General features: G+C 36.8%; 1 protein-coding gene across 2 annotated transcripts in view; it reads right to left on the reverse strand.

Moving 5' to 3' along the window:
- Positions 1-17,123, reverse strand: part of LOC150102162 (zinc finger protein-like 1 homolog) — a 64,969-nt gene extending 47,846 nt beyond the window's left edge. For both annotated transcript variants that reach the window (XM_090398655.1, XM_090398653.1), the window contains exons 1-2: positions 16,862-17,123; positions 1,278-1,389 (exon numbers count right to left, since the gene is read on the reverse strand). In XM_090398655.1, the coding sequence (XP_090254781.1) occupies positions 1,278-1,389; positions 16,862-16,963 (214 nt within the window). In that variant the 5' untranslated portion in view covers positions 16,964-17,123. The remainder of the gene's footprint in view (positions 1-1,277; positions 1,390-16,861) is intronic.
- Between the last annotated feature and the right edge of the window lie 2,715 nt (positions 17,124-19,838).

Below are 19,838 nucleotides of genomic sequence, written 5' to 3' on the forward strand. Positions count from 1 at the left end.
TAATTTCCCGTTTTGGTGATCAGAATTGGCCGCCCAGATCATGTGACTTAACACCGTTGGACTTTTTTCTTTGAGGTTTTTTGAAGTCTAAGATTTATGCCAACAAGCCCACGACTACCCACGCCTTGAAGGAGGAAATTGAGCACCGTATCAAACAAATTCAGTCACATTTATGCAAAACGGTCATGGAAAATTTCGACAAAAGAGTGCGTATGTGCCAGCAAAGCCGTGGAGGCCATTTACCCGATATGCTATTCCATGCATAACCCTATACTGTATACTTTATGAATCAATAAGAAATTACAATGTTTAATTAAAAACCTGTGTTTTCTATCAAAATTACTTCTTGCGTGAATTTTGGGACACCCTATATATATATATATATATATATATATATATATATATTAGCATGGATTAATTTCCTATACCAGAATTCATTAAACCTATGTAAAAAGACAGTAGTCATAAGAAAATAGATGCTACATCCCCATCCCATCCATTTCTCATCCATCTGAGATGGGTTGAGTCCCCTGATTCGGGGACTTGGGCAGTTTAATGCAGCCAAACTTGCCATTCCGCTGCTGCATTTCCAGGGGTAAGTATTTTATCTGTACAACTGTGTTCATGGAGCCAGTTTGCCTTTCTGAGGGAAGAAAAACAAGATTTCAGTAGGGAAAACTTTCTACCTCTGTATGAGACTAGCTAACTCGCCAATTGAATGGAAAGATCCAATAAGGGTTCCTCATGCTACAGATGACATTCAAATCCCCAGAGGTCTTTTCAACCAATGAGGTCGTCTATACCAACTGAGCCATGGAGGCTCTATGTCTGCTATCATCACCTTTGTCTGTTAGAATAACACCTAATAAAATCGATTTTGGTACTTCAAATATACTCAATCAGAAAAATTCCCACTTCATATTTCATCTTAACTTAAAGACAAACCACAGAGGTTCTGAAAGCCAATTTCTTCAAGACAGTAATTAGATAAAATAAATCCAAGGATGTTTTACTGTAACAAGACAATTTCCATTTAAAAAAAAAAAAAATTCAGTGGGACTAAGTATTCTGCAGAATTTAATGTTATCCACCATTACAACAAACGAATGTATCTAAATAGGCATATTCAACAAAATAAATCCTTATTTATGTCAGGCTTATGGTCACAAGAAGAAAAAGGTACATTCTGCAAACATAGCTAGAAAATTTCTTTCCACCTGGAATTTCTATCATAAATCAAATTTATTTAGCAAGGAGTTACTTAATGAAATACTTACGATAGCAGATCAACCTGATACAGTCCCCTTCTGCTAAACTCTTACTACATAGCTGACAAGTGGGGTCATAATCGCTGTCTTGTAGCCATTGTAAATATGACTGTACTATACACTGCAAATAAAATTTGAACAGAAATTCAAAACATTAATATGAAAACAAAATTATTTCAAAGTATGTACAAGCAAATATGCTGCATAATGGGAAATGCTCAATGCAATATTTTAAGTTTGGAATAGAATTTGATGAACTGTAAACCTATAAAATTTATGAACTATATTAGTATTACTTCCAAGCCTCCATGGAGTCTGAAGACACTGCAGGGGGTCAAATGCTCAGACTACGATACCTATCATACCTTGCCCTGAACGCATTCAATGGAACATACCATCTACTCTGGCAATGAATTCCACTCATACACCACCTGCCAAGCAAAAAATCCCCCTTTCGCTTCTTCACTCATGACTTTTGTAGAGTTTCCAGGGATGACCACCCTTCCATCACCCATGATAAGTACTCTGTATCTATCTGATAAGTTTTCTCACCAACTTATGTCCCATCAATCATATCACCCTTCCTCCTATTTGCTAGGCTCCGAAGACCATATTCCCTCAATCTTCCCTTGTACTCAATATTCCAGAGTTCTGAGACAGGTTTAGTTATTTGCTTCACTTTCCTTCAAGTGTTCCATGAAATAATCTAATAGAAGTGGGAAGATGGAGAAACTCATGGTGCAATCTTCTGCCTGTTTGTATAGATTTCCCTTCCCAGCAAAAGTATCTAACATGTATAGTGAAATCAATTTAAGAATGTCAGTTGGAAAATCCTCTCACCATGACATCGAAGCAGTGAAGGCGGAAAGCTTTCGCCTAAGTGATGAAATCTGCAGTATTCTTTATGCAGAAAGGAGATTTTCCCATTCTGCTGGAGAGCAAGTTAGATAGAAATCTGGATAATTAATTTATCATAAATTTGGACAATTTAGCAGTGCCAATAGAGTCAATTCTTGACTGCAAAGAAATGCACATTTTATGTAGACTATATAGTTTAGGCATTCTGGCATGAAAAATATAACCTTTTTTGACAGTGTCATCATCCAACGACTGTATACTGGCTAGCACCTGATTTCATTTGCTTAGGAAGAAGACCAACCTTGGAGAAAAATTTTGATCTTATGATTATATTCTGATGAATCCAAGATAACAGTGCAAATTTCCTTCGCCACAGAAATTGTAATAGGGGTATCTTGAAATTGGGTGTACACACTTTAAATATGTATATTTCACGAACAATGTGAATAATTTTAATTTTTTTTTTTTTTGCATTTTAAATTTAAAGCATGCAGATTTCTACAATAAACCAAATTAAGAGCAACTACTCAGACATGATCTTCCTTTAGTAAATTCATGCTGTTCCTTGCAAAGCATAGCTTGTTTGTCATCCCATTTCTGTATGCGTGTCCTTACCAACTTTTCTAAAATCTTCACAATCACTCTATAGATATTGATAGGTAGACACATTCTTGTACAACGGAACTATCATGTATTCTTTCTAATCCTGTTGGATCTTTCCTGAGCTGAGACAGAAATTATAGAAACGCGTCAGTGGCTAAACTAGTTCAGCTGAACATTTCTTTAGCATACACATTGATATCCCATTTGTCCCTATTATGAAATTCTTATCCAGATTATAATTATTAGAAATAAGTATTTGCAAGAAATACGTGATTAGTTTGTTCATTGCTCTTTGAACATGTTTAGATACTACCTCATTTAAGCACTTTTCAAAGCTTCTCATGCATTGTTGATACCATGAGACCAAAGATAGTGTTCTCATGAGCATAATAATTTCCAGCTTTGTAGTTCAACAAGTAACTCCTCCTAATTGGAACATCCATACAGTTGGCTACTTCCCAGGGTCAGTAAAGCATGATCGCTATCACCAATTGGTAGCAAAATTCACATCCTTAACTGCAACGCCTTCTGATGGTATGATTAAATCTAGCACTCTTTGTCCACCACTTGCTTCTTTTGCATACTACGTGTGAAAGTTGTCCCACACTAGCTCAATAACTTCTTCATTCTTATCATCAGTTTGCATTGTTACCTAATCAATGTTCAGATAATTTAAGTCAACCATAATAATTTCTTATTCAGTACCCATTTGGATAATTAACCAATGCAGTTCTTGGCCCTCAGCAACAGTAGCCAGACTAGCAACACCCCACCATTACACCAGAAAGCTTCAAACTCACTATTACATGGGACATCATTAACATTATTGTTGCATGAGTTTCTATTCTAACTGGACTCAAGTCATCTAATATCATTAGTAAGGGGTGATCCATAAGTATAAAAGAATTTAAACATTTAATAATTTATTATTTTTATTTTTTGCAATAATGAAATAAAGAACTTGGATTATAATTATTACGGCTATTTTGCCTGCTTTCATTTAGGAGTGCCCCCTTTTCTAATGTCATTGGCTTTTTACTCAAGAATTCTTAGGCATTGCAGATGTATTTTAGAGACAAATATATGTAGCATAATAGAAGAAAATTTGCACATACCTCTTCTTGGATGTAGTTGCATGTCTTCTTTCTGCAGTGTGCATACTTCTGATGTTATGGTGTTGAAATGGGAGTGGGAGGGTTGGCAATGTGGGAGAATTAATTTGAAAAAAACTGGTTTTTTTTTTATATAATATATACATATATTTTTAAGGGTGGGCGGAGCACTTTTTTTTTGTAGGGCGGGTAAATAAAGATGAAAAAAGGGGGTTGAAAATAGAAACTGTTTTTTAGAGGAAGGGTTTATGGGAAAAGGGGGCTGGGGAGAAAACCACATCAAGTAAATGTCTTCCATGTTTGGTATCACAAAGATAGGCCCTTTCTACAGCATATCCGATGACAACTGTTATTGTTTCGGCTGCAGCAGCTTAATTTCCGCACGAATGTTCTCCTTCAACTGTTGGATTGTCTGTGGCTTGTTCACATACACTTCCCTTCTGGTAACCCAATAGGAAGAAGTCGGGAGCAATCAGAGAATGTGATGTCCAATTAATTGCAGATCTTTGCAGAATTATTTGCAAAAAAATGAGTAAATAAAAGTGCACGATTTTGGTTGTGAACTTTTCCATGATTAATTCCACAAAAAAAAAAAAAAAAAAAAAAAAAAAAAAAAAAAAAAAAAAAAAATCGTGATAAATTTAGTTTAATCCTTTATCCCAGTGAGAGCAAACAAAGTTTGCGCCTGAAAATATCTCCAGGACTGATTATAGTGTTGTATACTATCTTACCTGGGTAAGTAGTACAACACCAGGCAGATGTGTTTTGCATTATGGGAGACACTTGGATAGAAGTGTTGGTAGCTTGCTCCACCTTTGCTACGAGTTGCCTGGTGTTGTACTACTTACCCAGGTAAGATAGTACAACACTATATTCAGCCATGAAGATATTTTCAGGTGCAAACTTTGTTTGCTCTCACTGGGATAAAGGATTAAACTAAATTTATCATAGTCTAACCTAGTGAAAAATAAACTTTCAACTGAAAAAAAAATTAATAGTCAAAAAGTTACTCACATTTTAAACTCCTTTGTGAGTTATCTGTTTTGTCATGCCTAAAAATAAGAGCTACTAATTTTTATTCTATATTGATAGAATACTGATAGAGAGATACTGATTCTATCTACTGCACTCAGCTCTGAGAGCCAGGCTGCACTAATACCAATGATTTTAGGCTACAACATAGTCAAAGCAATAAACTCAACCACTTTGCTTAATGTTTCTGGCAATTTGTGTATAGACAAGTTACTTCCTCACTTTTATGTACACTTGCATCTGTAGTCTGTTTGGCTCTGTTAGGAAACTCTTTTCCATTCCCAGACACACTCAAAATGCCCAATTTCAAGTGCAGTCCATCCCCACACCAAATTCAAAAACAATGCTCACTCACACATTTGTATCATCATCAGAACATCCTAGCTGAACTTTGATATTTTTGTGTTCCTTTCAAGATGATCTAGTTTCTCTTACTCTCTGCATTAGGTCTCACTTCAATAAATAATTTCTTAACGCACTTGATTCAAAATTCATTCAAGTGCAGGGCTAGAGGTGATTTTTGTATGCAGCTTATAACAAGTATTCTTTAAAGCTTGTAATTTTCAGTCATTTCCATTTCATTTCTTGAAAGCTGGTTTCATTAATGTTGTTTTCTAAGATTCAGGCTTTTCCATTAAATTGTATCATGAGTGTAACTAGCACCTAAGGCTAAATACTCGTTATTGCCGAGTAACTTTTGTGGGAAAAAAAAAAACTACAGTGACATGTCAATTTAGCATCTCTTCTAACCTGCACTGTTTTTGGCAGTAAAATACTTCATTTTAAAATGTGGTCAGGTCGTTTGAAGCTCATTTTTCCTTGTACTTTTACGATATTATAAAAATGTATATAAATTCTACAAAAATAAATAATAAATTAACGTACATCTATATTTAATTATTATTATCTTTAGATGTATGTTTTTTTCCACTACACATTAACGTAAGAGACTGTGCATGGTCAGGGAAGAAATTTCCAATATCAACCACAAAATCAGTAAAAATAAGAGAACCATTCCAGTTCAGAATAAATCTTCTGCAAAAAATTAAAAATAAAAACTTTCACAAAGTACAACTCCCCCCCCCCAAAAAAAAAAAAAACTCTCTCCCCTTATCTACCTCAAACATGAACAATGATATTCACCACCATTCACTGAAATACATCAAAATCTGATCTGTTATTTTTTATATAACCTCACATGACATCTCTTCAATTCAATCCTCTACATTCTGCAAGAAGCACCAATGTATATGAATATGGCAAAAGCTGCTATATACGTACTGTTCAGAAAGAAGTCAATGGACATCCCCATGGGCAAGGTGCATTGTGCCATGAATGAGTCATGTGGCTGCAGCCAGAATAAATTGAAGTAATATGATGCTCCCAAGTCAGTGCAAATGCATCCAGGTGAAATGGCTATGAGAAGGGAACTGATGGAGTTTGAAAGAAGCATTGTGATAGAATGCAATGTTATTTGGCAAATTATTGACCAACTGGACCAACCCAGGTCAACAATCAGTGATACCATATTGAGATGGAAGCACAGGGAGTCAAATGCAAGTGCTACCTGCAGTGAACAACTCACCAAACAATCATTGGGTGTTACAAAGGATAACAGGTAAAAACTGCCATTTGTTGGCCGATTCTATACCTTGTTGAATGTGGAGTTCTGGGTATCAACTGCAACATGAATCTGCAGAAAAACATTTAGAACAGAGGTTCACAACACGGGTTTCCATGGTAGGACTGCAATATGTAAGCTCAACATTACCCGAACCAACATGCAGCATCATCTTCGGTGGTGCAAAGAGCATGTACAGTGGGATATGGAAGCTTGGAAAGCTGTGTTATGGAGCAACGAATCACACTGCACCTTCTACTGTGCAGATTGACAGAAGTGGGCATGGCAGATTCCCAGTGAATGCCTCTTATCAGAGTGTGTGATCCCCAATTATGAAATTCAGAGGTGCCAGTGTGATGGTATGGTCCTGTTTTTCTCAGTTTAGACTCAGACCTGTTTGTAGTGCCATTAACATTGAGCTCTGAGAAGAAACATTCTGGACAATGCACTGCTTCCTAGTTTGTGACATTTCTATGGAACTGACCATTATCTCTATCAGCAAGAGAATGCAATGTGTCATAAGAATGCTTCTGTAACTGTATGGCTTGTGGACATGAATGTCACCACATTTGACTGGTCTCCACAGGGCACTGACCCCAGCCCTAATGAACATCCACTCCACAACACTCCAGGACCTCATTACATGCCTACAAGAAAAATATGGCAAAATTCTCATTTATTGCTATTGTATGCTTGTGGAAAGTATGCCCTGTAGGATTGCTGTAGTCATCTCAGCAAAAGGAGGCCCCACATCTTATTAAGGCAGGTGGCATGGCTGTTTGTTCCTCACATTATGGTGTCCATTGACTTCTTTCCAAGCAGTATGTATATGTGTGTGTGTGGGGGGGGGTCAACAAGAGAAAAATGTACCCTGTTGATATGTTTCTTAAAGAGTGGGAGGTTGTACTCAGTGGAAAAAACAGTATGGGGAGAGATTGCTGCAAAGAACAGAGGTGGATAGAATGAAGAAAGCTGATGAGAAGTTAGTTTGTTGTGTTGAAGCTGGACAGTGTCCAGGTATTAGCCAGTGGCTGCTCTGGTTCTTACATGGTTAGAAGAAAGTGGAGGAATGGTAGCAGCCAATTCAGAGGAGCAATGCCCATGAAAGTAGATATAGCAAAGGTATGGCACTGAAACAGAGCACCTATGATGAAGTGAGGGAAAGATTGTCTATTAAGAGGATTGTCCTCTTCTGAATATCAAGAATTCTTAGGAAGGTCTTGGGTGCTCCACTCCAAATGTGAAAACAGTACTCCAAAGTTGATTGGATTTGAGACTTATAAAGTATTAGGAGTTGAGAGGAAGAGAAGAAATGCTTAAAACAAAAAAAAAAACAAAAAAAAAAAGCTTTTTTAAGAGGTTAAGGAGCCTTTTTAAGCAATATGCTTGTGCCAGGATAAAGTGGATGTGATAGTCAACACATGAGGAGAACGTTGATCTCGAAAAGAAACTGCAACATTATCAATAATGAGAGAAAATAAGGTAGGATTTTTCCTGCAGTTAATACAAGAGGGTTGAGTTTTTTTTGGCATTGAAATTTACTAAGTTGTCTTCACCCCATTTGGGGATATTGAGGTCAGTGTTCAAGTTATGCAAGACTAAGCATTTAACATTAGGGTACTGCAGTGTTTATCAAATGAGGAAGAGGAAATGAAGAGTAGAGTACTGTCATTGGAGAAACTGTAAATAGGATTTGAAATCGGAGAAAGGAGGTCACCGATATAAAGGAGGAAGAGATTGGGTTACACCACAGAACCCTGAGGCAATCCAGCATTGATGGGGAAATATGAGAGTAAGCCATCCACCATAACAGAGGAAATGAAGAGTATGTCATTGGAGAAGCTGTAAATAGGATTTGAAATCAGAGAAAGGAGGTCACCGATATAAAGGAGGAAGAGATTGGGTTACACCACAGAACCCTGAGGTAATCCAGCATTGATGGGGAAATATGAGAGTAAGCCATCCACCATAACACACAATGAACAACCAGTGAGGAAGCTGGCAATCCAATTACAGAGTGTAGAAAGGAGGCCGATAAGATGGCAGCTTGTTCAGGAGGGTGTGGTGTCAGACAATTAAATGCCTTAGAAATGAGAGCAATAATACAAGTTTCTCCAAATCCTTCCATGGCCTGTGTCCAAAGGTGGGTAAGATTAGACAGGAGGTCACCTGTAGAATGAGAGTGGAAGAATCCATACCGGCAATCACTAATTAACTGTTGAGTCTCCAGGCAATGAAACAGCTGATTGTTGATAACCTCCTCCATCACTTTTGAAAATATTCAAGAGAAACAAATATTTCTTTCTCCTGAATCACTTACTCTTCCCCCATCCCACAGTACTGTTATGGATTTGGCACATTCTGGTGCACGTGGCAGGGAAGGTTTTATATAAAACAAAATTCTACATGTATATCAGAATTCTGTTCCATGTGGCCGAAGTTTAAAAATGATTTGCATACAGCCTGCGAATATTTGGATATATTAAACTACTTCAAAAATAATTACATAATACCTCCAAGGATCATCCTGGAAGGGTGCTTCACACAACCTATCATCCCCAGTATTTAATCCTCATCTGCATTACTACCATGAAAACAATGCCATCTACCACCTAATAGTATTTTTTGTCTATCTTATTATCATACAGGTATCTCCATGGAGTCGGAAGACTCATTATTCACAAAGTACCTTTCATGCACTCTCCTTTAAATTCATTTAATAACAAAGTACTTGCAACCACCGCTAGCAAACCCACATCATTCATTCCATATAGATTCCTCTTGTCACTATGATAATCAAATTCAGGTGTTTTCCAGTCAACAATGTTTCTTCCAACTGCGATGTGATTACGCTAAAAAAAAATAAAATATAAAAAGTCTCTGTTCGTTTTGGAGCTTCAAGTGTCCCAAAATGCACCAAATCATTGAAATTGCAAATATCACTATTCTGTTCCCATATTACTGATATCTGATTTCAAACCCAAATACTCACATTTTGTGTTTTATCTAACATCAAGCTATACTTCACACTGATAAAAACAACTTCAGATTCATAATTAAATCTAAATTGCCCATACTTTAGTAATTTTACTAAAAGTGCTGCACTTGCCCATAAGCGATGAGTGAGATAACTTTTAAAGCTGAATGTAGAGTACACAATTGATGGAAAAATCTTGGAGGAGGAAGAGGAGATGAGAGATCTGGGAGTGATTGTAAATGAGGATTTAAAATTTTGGGGATATATTGCTAAAATTGTGAAGACAGCACAGCAGGTAATGGAAACAGTGCAAAGGGCACTGACTTGTAGAAGAATGTTATGGTTCCATTGTATAAAGCTTGGATCAGGTCACGTATGGATTACTGTATACAGATTTGGTCATCTGGTTTTCAAAAAGAAGAGGGGATGTATTGGAAAGAGTCCAGAGACAATTCACTAAGGTGGTTTCTGTTCTCTGGAATGTTGAGTATGTCGACAGATTGAGAAAATGCAATTTAATGTGAAGATTTTGCATTAAATGAGTGAAGAAAGGAAGAAGTCATCCTTGGAAGCTATCATGAGAAGTGTGTGAGCAAGGGGGTTAGGTGCAAGGTTTTTTGCATGGAGAGTGGCGAGTGATTGGAATGCATTACCGGGAGTGTGGAGATGGTGTATATTAAAGGTGCAGTATGATATACTGTGAGCCTCCATAGCTCAGTCAGTATAGATAAAGCCCTTTGGTCGGAAAGACCTGGGTTTGATTCTTTATCTGATCTCTTTTGACTAAAAGTGAGTTAGTCAGTCTCATATGGAGGTAGAGGGTTTTTTCACCCGGAAACTTGGGTTTTTTGTCAGAACAGGCAAACCAGCCCATAAACACACACAGCTACAGTCATGAATACTTATGGCAATATGTAGAAGGGTTAGGGTCCTCACCACATGTCATTACGCTTGTATTTAACCATGAGTAACATCACAGTATCAACCTACTAGATAGGAGACAGCATATGAATGCAATGATATACTGTGATACTGGTACCTCCGGTGACGAGTCCTTGGACTTCATGGAGGTTTGATAATAATAAAGCAGCAAACACCGAGTAATCAGAAATAAACCTATTACTATACCTGTTCTAGTAAACTAGCTAGATTTTCACTTTTATTAAATCATCTGCTACTGATCAAGTCAATATATTTACCTTTTCACCTTTGACTAATTTTAAAATGTCGCTAATAATTATTTATCATCATCATGCGTATCAAGGATTTAGGCCTAGCATGGCCTGTTCTGGCCATAGAAGTCATTGTTGAATCGTTTAAGAGGACGTCCTGGTTTTCTTTTTCCTAATGGCTTGTACTTTAGGGCTTGTTTTGGTAATCTTTCTGTTTTCATTCTTTGAATGTGTTCCATCCATTTATGTTTATATTTATTAATTTTTTCTATTACTGGTTCTTGGTTTAATTCTTTCATAATTTCTTTTGTGATCAAATAGGGTATATTTTGCAGTTTTTCTCATAAACTTCATTTCTGCTGCTGTTAATCTTTGTCTTTTTGTTTTATTGTCCGGATTTCGCTTCCATACATTAAGACTGGAGGGCTAACGTATTGTATACTTTTAGTCTGGTTCGTTTTTGAACTAGGTTTGGTTTAAATATAGAGTTAATTACTCCTGTTATTTTTAAATATTTTGCAATTTTTATGTTTATATCTTTTTCATTTTCCTATGTGATCTCATACATCCTAGGTAGTTAAATGAATTTACCTGTTCTAAGATCTTGTTATCTATTACTATTTTAGTTCTTGCTGGATCTTGTCCTTTAAAGACCACAGTTTTTGATTTTTCTGTTGATATTATTATACCATAATCTTTGGATATCTCATTTAGATCTAAAATAGCTTTCTGTAGTTTATCTTCAGAATCTGTAATTCTTATTTGGTCGTCAGCAAAGAGGAGAGTGTTTAAGTTTACTGTAGGAGAAAGTTTAATTCCTTGATGTAAATTTTTATTCCATTTTATTATTATTTCATTTAAAACCCAGCCACTGGGGAGGGCAATTAGTCTTCTAAGTGCCGGGTTCCAAGCCCAGATAAATGGGGAGGGTTGGCGTCAGGAAGGGCATCCGGCCATAAAAAAAAACCATGCCCAAACAAGGATGAAATATTGAATAACAGAGAAAGGACCACGGCTAGGGTGTACCCCCGTACGACGTGCAGTTCTGTAGCCCGAGGACTGTGAGAAGTGGGCTAGGGCTACTGAACCAAGGACGGGTTCGGCTAAAGAAGCGAGTCCAACAGAAAGAGAGTGTGTGTAAAGTAAGAATCGGGTTGCTGAATGAGAAGAGTAGGGAGATAGTGGACATGATGAGAAGAAGGAAGCTGAAGATCGTATGTGTGCAGGAGACAAGGTGGAAGGGCAATAAAGCAAAGGAGCTGGTGGAGGGATATAAACTGTTTTATAGCAGTGTGAATGAGAAGGGAAGAAACGGAGTTGGAATTATCATCTATAAGGAGATGAAGGGTGGAGTCTGTGAGGTGTGCCAGAAGAATGATCGGATTATGAGCGCTTGAGATGAGAGGAAGTGTGGCTACTATAGTGTGTGGCTACGCCCCACAAGTAGGTTGTGATGAGGAGGAGAAAGAGACATTCTGGAGAGAACTTGACCAAGTAGTAATGGGAATCCCTGATGGTGAGAGAGTGATCGTTGGAGCAGATCTGAATGGGCATGTAGGAAGGCGATGAAGCGATGAAGAAAGGGTACATGGGGGTTGGAGTAGTGGTGAAAGAAATTAAGAAGGTAAAAGAATCATAGAATATGCTGTGGCCTTCGATCTGGCTATAACTAACACCTGGCTCAAGAAGATAGTTGGACACCTGATAACCTATAAGAGTGGGGACAGAATGAGTCAGATTGACTATATTATGCGCCGTAGAAACATCTGAAGGAGGTGAAAAACTGTAAAGCGATTAACAGAGAAAGTGTAGCAGCACAGCACAGCACAGGTTGGTTGTGATAGACTGTGATATAAAAGGGGAAAAGAAGAATAGACAGACGTTGCAGAAAGATAGGAAAATAAAGTAGTGGAAAATGGAAGAGGAAGGCCCAAGGAATAAGTTTAAAGGTACTGAAAGAAATGAAGTTACAGAGGATTTGGTAGAATAGTGGGATGTTAATAGTCGGAATATTAGAAAAATTGGAGAAGAGGTGCTTGGTATAACATCAGGAAAGGGACCGCCTGAGGATAAGGAGGCATGATGGTGAAATGAGGAGGTGCAGTTGGAGATCAATTAAAAGAAAGAGGCAAAGAAAAAATGGGACATGACTGGAACTAGAGCCGACAAGGAAGCATATAGATTAGTGAAGAAAAATGCAAAGAGAGCTGTGGCAAGGGCAAAAGTGAGGGCAGTTGAGGTTTATGAAGAACTGCAGAGAAACAGTGGTGAAGCCCAGTTGTTGAGATAGCGAAAGCCAGAGATAAGGCCTCGAAAGACATACAGCAGTCAAGCAGATAAAGGATGCCTCAGGAGTAGTATTACAAGAGGAGGACAAAATCAGAGGAAGATGGAAAGAAGATTTCCATAAACTACTAAATGAGGAGAATCCGAGAGAGAGGTGCAAGGATGGAGAGGCAAATGAGAGACCAGTGCAAGACATAAGTAGAGAGGAAGTGGATTGGATACTGAGAAAAATGAAGAATGGAAAGGCTGTGGGGGCAGACCAGATACCCGGAGAAGTGTGGAAAAGTTTGGGCAGTGAGGGAGTGGATATGTTATAGGATCTGATGAGGAAAATAGCCCAACAGGAAAAGATACAGAGGAATGGAGGAAAAGTATTCTCATCCCAAATCTACAAAGGAAGAGGATATGTTCAAGACTGTGGCAATTATAGAGGGATCAAGCTGATGTCACACACATTGAAGATATGGGAAAGAGTAATTGAAGGGAGGATACGGCAGGAAATGAAAATTGGCGAGGAGCAGTTTGGATTTATGCCAGGAAGAGGGACAACAGATGTGATATTTGCGCTAAGGCGATTGATGGAGAAATATAGAGAGATGCAAGTGGAGCCGCACATGGTGTTTAAAGACCTGGAAAAGGGATATGAAAGAGTGGCCAGGCAGGAGGTGTATGAGGAAGAAGGGGGTGTCGGAGAAGTACATGAGTTGGTGAAGATGTATGAGGGAACAGAAACTTAGGTCAGGTCTTGAAAGACCTGAAAAAGCTTGAAATTGAAAATACCCTGGAAGAGTGGAGAAAGGTATTGGAGGAGAGAGGCATGAAAATTAACCGGGAGAAGACTGAATATATGTCAACGGGGAGTGACGAGGATATGATCATACGACTTCAGGGCGAAAGGCTAATTTCAGGGAAGAAATTCAAGTACCTTGGGTTGGTCGTCGATAGGAATGGTGACCTGGATTAGGAAATACAGCGCTGAATAACATGTGGCTGGATGAACTGGAGGAAGATGAGCGGGGTCCTGTGCGACAAGAGAGTGAGTTGTAAGAGGAAAGGAAAGCTGTATAAGATGGTGGTGAGGCCGGCGATGCTTCAAGGCATGGACACGTGGCCTATAACAAAGGCACAGGAGAGGAAAATGGAAGTAGCGGAGATGCAGATGTTGAGATGGATGAGTGGTGTAAGAAAGAAGGACAGGATAAGGAATGACTACATCAGAGGGCCGGTTAAGGTGGGACCAATTGGCAAGAAGATACAAGAAAGTAGGCTGAGGTGGTTGGGACATGTAGAGAGGAAGGGTGAGGAGTATGTTGGTAAACAAGTGGAGTATATGGAGTTGGAGGGAAGGAGGAAAAGAGGAGATCAAGCTCAGGTGTAGGGGATAAGGCGACAGAGGTTTTTTTAGGGAGAAAGGATGGAGTCTGAAGGACACCCTGGACCGGAGAACTTGGAAGAGGAAGATTAAAGATCAGTGCACCAACCCCATTTAACATGGGATAAGGCATAGTGAAAGAGAGAAAGAAAGAAAGGATTATTATTTCATTTAAGTAGATATTAAAAAGAGTGCTGAGAGGGGACATCCCTGTCGGACCCTTTGGTTTATCTCTCTCTCTCTCTCTCGTATATGATAGCTCGTGATTTAATCTTATTTGTATTTGATTATTTTCATATATACTTGTGATAGCTTTTAGGATATTATTTGGTATTTGTCTTTCTTTTAATATGTTAAATAATATGTTTCTTTTAATTTTGTCAAATGCTTTTTCAAAGTCAATAAATGCAATATGTGTTTCTACATTGTATTCTCTTCTTTTCTCTATTATTAATTTTAGGCAAAAAGCTGGGGCTATACATGATTGTCCTTTTCTAAATCCATTCTGTACTTATAAAGTTTTCGGAATATTTCATTAGTTTGCTATTTAAGATTCTGCTATATATTTTGTAACAGGAATTTAGTATACTGACACCTCTATAGTTTTTAGGGTCATTTCTATTACCTTTTTTAAAGATAGGAATCACAATTGCTTTTTTCCATTCTACTGGGAAGATACCAGCTAAATAAATTTTATTTAAAAATAATAAGAGTCTTTCTTTGAATCTTGTTCCTGCATATTTATATAGTTCTGATTTTCTTTTCTTTCAGGCTGATTTCTAATTCTTCTTTAGTTATTTCCTTTTCATTTTCGTTAATTGTTTGCCAGTCTTTTTTAAAATATTTGTCTGTCCACAATTCTGTGTAGTAATTTAGAAATTCTTCTAATTTCAATTCAGTGTTTAATTTTATGTTTTCTTTGGTATCTGCATTTAAGTGTTTCAAATTTTATATACATTGGGTCTTATTTTATATAAATCATGTTCTAAATTAGAAACAAATTTGTTCCATGATTCTCTGTCTTTTCTGGCTTCTCTTTTAGTTATGGTTCTTATTCTTTTATATTCTATTTCATCTTCTAATCTTTTACTGCTTAACCATTTGTGATAGGCTTCTTTTTTCTTTTTGATTATTTCTTTCATTGCATCATCCCAGATCTTCAGTTTATTCCTTTTATTGAATTTTTTGGTCTTTCCTAAGCTTTCATTTGCTGCTGCATTTAGTAACGTTTGTATATTAAGCCATTCTATTTCTATTTCTTCATTTTGTTTTATTTTATCTAGATATTGGTTAATTCTTTTTTCATATAGCCATTATACATTTGTGTCATTCAATAGTCTAGTTTTAAAATCAAATGTTTCAATTTTTTTTTTCTGTTCTTGTTACTTGTAGCCATTTAGGTGGTAATCTTAATTTTATTTTAACAAGGAAGTGGTCACTGCTTATTTCATATCCTCTGTGAACTCTAACATCTAGTGAAAATTTTGATGTCTTTTCATTTAATATAAAGTAATCTAATATTGATTTCCATCCTCTTGCTGCCCCAAGTATATTTATGTATATCTTTATGTTTATAGAAGGAATTCATTATTTTTAGGTTATTATAAACTACAAATATAATAAATTTAGTTTAATCCTTTATCCAAGTGTGAGCAAACGAAGTTTGCACCTGAAAGTATCTTTCTTCAGGACTGGGGTAAGGTGGTACAACACCAGGACAACTCGTTGCAAAGGTGGAGTAAGCTACTAACAACTCCTGTCTCAGTATCTCCTATAATGCAAAACACATCTCCTTGCAGATATGTCTAATGTTATGCATTAAGGGAAGGGCCACTACCCAGACTAGTTTCGACCTTTATTGAGGTCTCTTCAGTGGGAGCCAAGCCCAAGTTGAGATACCAGGCAGAAGCATTAGATGACCTGCTAACGATTACATTCCAGTTTGCTATGTGTATTATATTTTGTCATTTCCATTTTTGTTTTACCTTTTCCATTCCAGGGTCGTTTCCCATAGATTCAATCCGATTATCTTTTTCTGTCAGCTTACTAGTAGAATTATGTTCTCCTATGTCAGGGGACTAGCCTGACGATGGAATAGTTCAGTGGTAGGGCTGATACCTTAAGGCTTCTGAACTAGCCTTCTTCCGAATTTAAACCCATAGGAGGAATAGGGTATATTAAAGGGGGGAAAGAGTAGATTATAGAAGAATTATAGTAAGGTTTATACAGAGGGCATAGTTGTAAGGCCAGAAATGATTATTTATATCCAATATAAAGCCAGTTATGACATATTACTGTATTTGAAAATCACTAAGAAAAAACGTCCTAGTTATGAAAAATAGTACTTCTTCTAATGAGTGAAAAATTCCGAACCAAATTATATATATCCGATACTTTATCATCTCTTAATCATATAGTTTTTAAAGATTTTATCTATATTATCTTTAAAAACTATATGATTTTCATTCAGTAGATCCAATCCGCATCTTGATATATTTTCTTATTTATAAAAATCTCCTAAATTAATTATCCACCCCGTCACGACATCTAAACAACTCACCTTCGTATGATTATTAACCATACAATGTTCACATACATTTACTCGATGTTCAAAACAAAACTGGGTTGTCACTTTCTTTTTTGGGCACTTACACAAACCCATCACGAAAATTCAGAAGTCACGATAATAACATGTACACGTTGAAATAATCCACAGATATTTCCTCACCAATTAAACACTCCCACAACTATTACTATAACCCACATTCAGCTTAAAAGCCTACATGTATATTACATGTCGTCATTAACGCCACGTAACGGTATGAAACCAGAGATACCTTTATTAAATTGATTACAAAAGAAAATCGTACAAAACGCACTCTGAGAATATTGGAAACAGATTTTATAAGTTGCAAAAGTTGCACTTAAATAAAATAAAAATTCCTAAATAGAACAAGAATTCTAGAAAGAAATTAAAATTGACAAACATATAGTAAAAGAAGTTCAGAATTTTACAACTTAAGAATTCTATAGGTGAAGCTGGCAATGATAAATCAACTTAACGAAAGTACATATAACTGTCAGAAAATTTAAGATTTTCATTAGCAATGCAAAAGTCATATTATTATGTGGATTAGAGACCTGGGAAAAACAAAGAAACAGGAAGCCAAATTAAACTTTTAAACAAATTGTTTGCATAAAGAACTCGTATTAAACATATTGTGTCCAAAATGCATACAAATTATGGATTATACAAACATACAATGCAAAAACGCATAACCATTGGAAATAAAAAGCAGCAAACGGAAATGATTTGGTTATGTATTGAGATTCGACAGAGGAAAATTTTCAACAGTAGTTTTGACACGGATCCCAAAAGGAAAGAGCAAATCCATTTTTAAGTATTCAAAGTATAACTAGAGAAGATGGATCTGAGCTAAAGGATCAAAGAGCAAGAAGAGGATAAGCATCTTGTTTCTGTAGCGATTGCTAAAATTTAAGTGTAAAGCCCTCTAACGTCTTCTTCAGTCATAGACAGTCCAAGATATCAATGAATCGAACTTTTAAGGGAGAGATTACTGTAGATAACTGCCCCCATCTCATAGCCTTGAATACTGCAACTTGTATTATCATCTGTAATATTATGAGTTTTATTATCACCTTTATGATGAGTGGGGTTCAAAACCGAGTTTCGGAAAAGAAACCATTCTTACTAATTCCAAAGATCAACTAACTCGACAAATGGCCAAAGAAATTCTTAGAACAGTTCCTATAGATGATAAGTCTAGAGCACATATGGGCAACCTCCAGCCCTCTACTTCTTTTGATCCGGCCCTAATCTATTTCAGCGAAGTTTGTCTGATTCATGGTGGGAGAAAACATGGTGTGTCCTACTAACTCGCATTAAGCTGACGTCATATGACTTGCGCAAAGCACACTATGTTCTCTCCAACCTAGGTCTCTTTTTCACTTTGACTAGAGGCGTGTGTGAACGTGTTACAACGTGTCAGTTCGCTTGCGTTGGTGTTGTGCTTTGTTTAGTGCCTGCATTGATGTTATATTCTGTTCGGTGCTTGCATTGATGTTCTGTTCTGTTCGGTGCCTGCGTTGATGTTGTATTCTGTTCAGTGCTTGCAGTGTAGAAGACAGTTCTGAATATCGAGTATAAATTTGGGACAATGTCAGAGGTTATTCAAAAAAAAAAAAAGAAAGAAAAGTAGATGCAGAGAATCGTCAATTTCAAGACAAAGAGATGGAGGATTATTATTTTATTCTGAATAAAGGTTTGCCTGTATGTTTGCTGTGCAACGAATCAGTATCCGTCAACAAAGAATACAACTTGAAGAGACACTTTACTTCGAGACATGCGGATCACCCCAAAATTGATGGACAACTACGAAAAGATGAAATACAGAAGTTGAAGAACTTGGATACCCAGCAGCAAATGTTCAACGCAGCACCACAGTATTGTGAAAGCCAATTTTGTGGTAAGCGAAAAAATCGCTAAGCATTCTAAGTCATTTGGTGAAGGAGAATTTATCAAAGAATGTCTGCTGGATGTTGCAAGTATAATATGTCCTGAAAAGAAAAAGCCTTCGGGAATATTCGTTTGTCGAGACGTACTGTTGTCCGACGGATAGAAATTATGGCTGATGATATCAAAAAAAGTTTAAAAGAGAAGATTGCTAGATTGGAAGCATTTTCAATTGCTTTGGATGACAGCACCGATGCCTCTGACACAGCACAACTAGCAATATTTATTCGCGGAGTTAATGCGGATTACAACATCACAGAAGAATTATTGGCGCTTCGGCCATTAAAAGGAACAACTACCGGTGAAGATATATTTGAAATAGTCAACACAGTCTTCGAGAGATTTGGGCTTAAATGGAGTTCACTATCTGGCATATGTACTGATGAAGCCCCTGCAATGGTTGGTGCACAGAAGGAATTTATTGGAATAGTTCATGAAAGAGCAATAGAACTACAGATCCATCCGGAAAATTTAATCAAATTTTCACTGCATTATCCACCAACAAAATCTGCGTGCAAAATCGATTAAATTCACAAATGTTATGGAAGTTGTAGTATTAAATTTATTAAGTCACGTGCACTTAATCACCGCCAATTTAAGGAGTATTTGGCAGATTTATTTTCGGATTATGAAGATGTGTCTTATTATTGTGGAGTGAGGTGGTTGAGTAAAGGTAAAATGTTAAAACGATTTTATGATCTGAGACAATACATTGCAGATATTATGGACATAAAAGGCAACACAATTAACCAAGTAAAAGATGATGAGCGGGTGTGTGATTTAGCATTCCTTGCAGATGTCACCGGATACCTAAACGAACTGAATCTTAAATTGCAAAAACAGGGACAATTGGTTCATGAACTGCATGGACATGTCAAAGCTTTTTGTAATAAACTAAGATTGTTGGAAAGTCACATAAGAGCTAAAAATTGTTATAATTTTCCTACTCTAGCAAGTCATAAAAAATATCCCTTATAATTGTATAAGGGATATTTATAACTAT

The sequence above is a fragment of the Typopeltis vanoorti genome, chromosome 10 (assembly GCF_054136105.1).
Source record: "Typopeltis vanoorti isolate ZY-2024b chromosome 10, IOZ_Tvanoo_1.0, whole genome shotgun sequence".
Classification (NCBI taxonomy): Eukaryota; Metazoa; Arthropoda; class Arachnida; order Uropygi; family Thelyphonidae; genus Typopeltis; species Typopeltis vanoorti.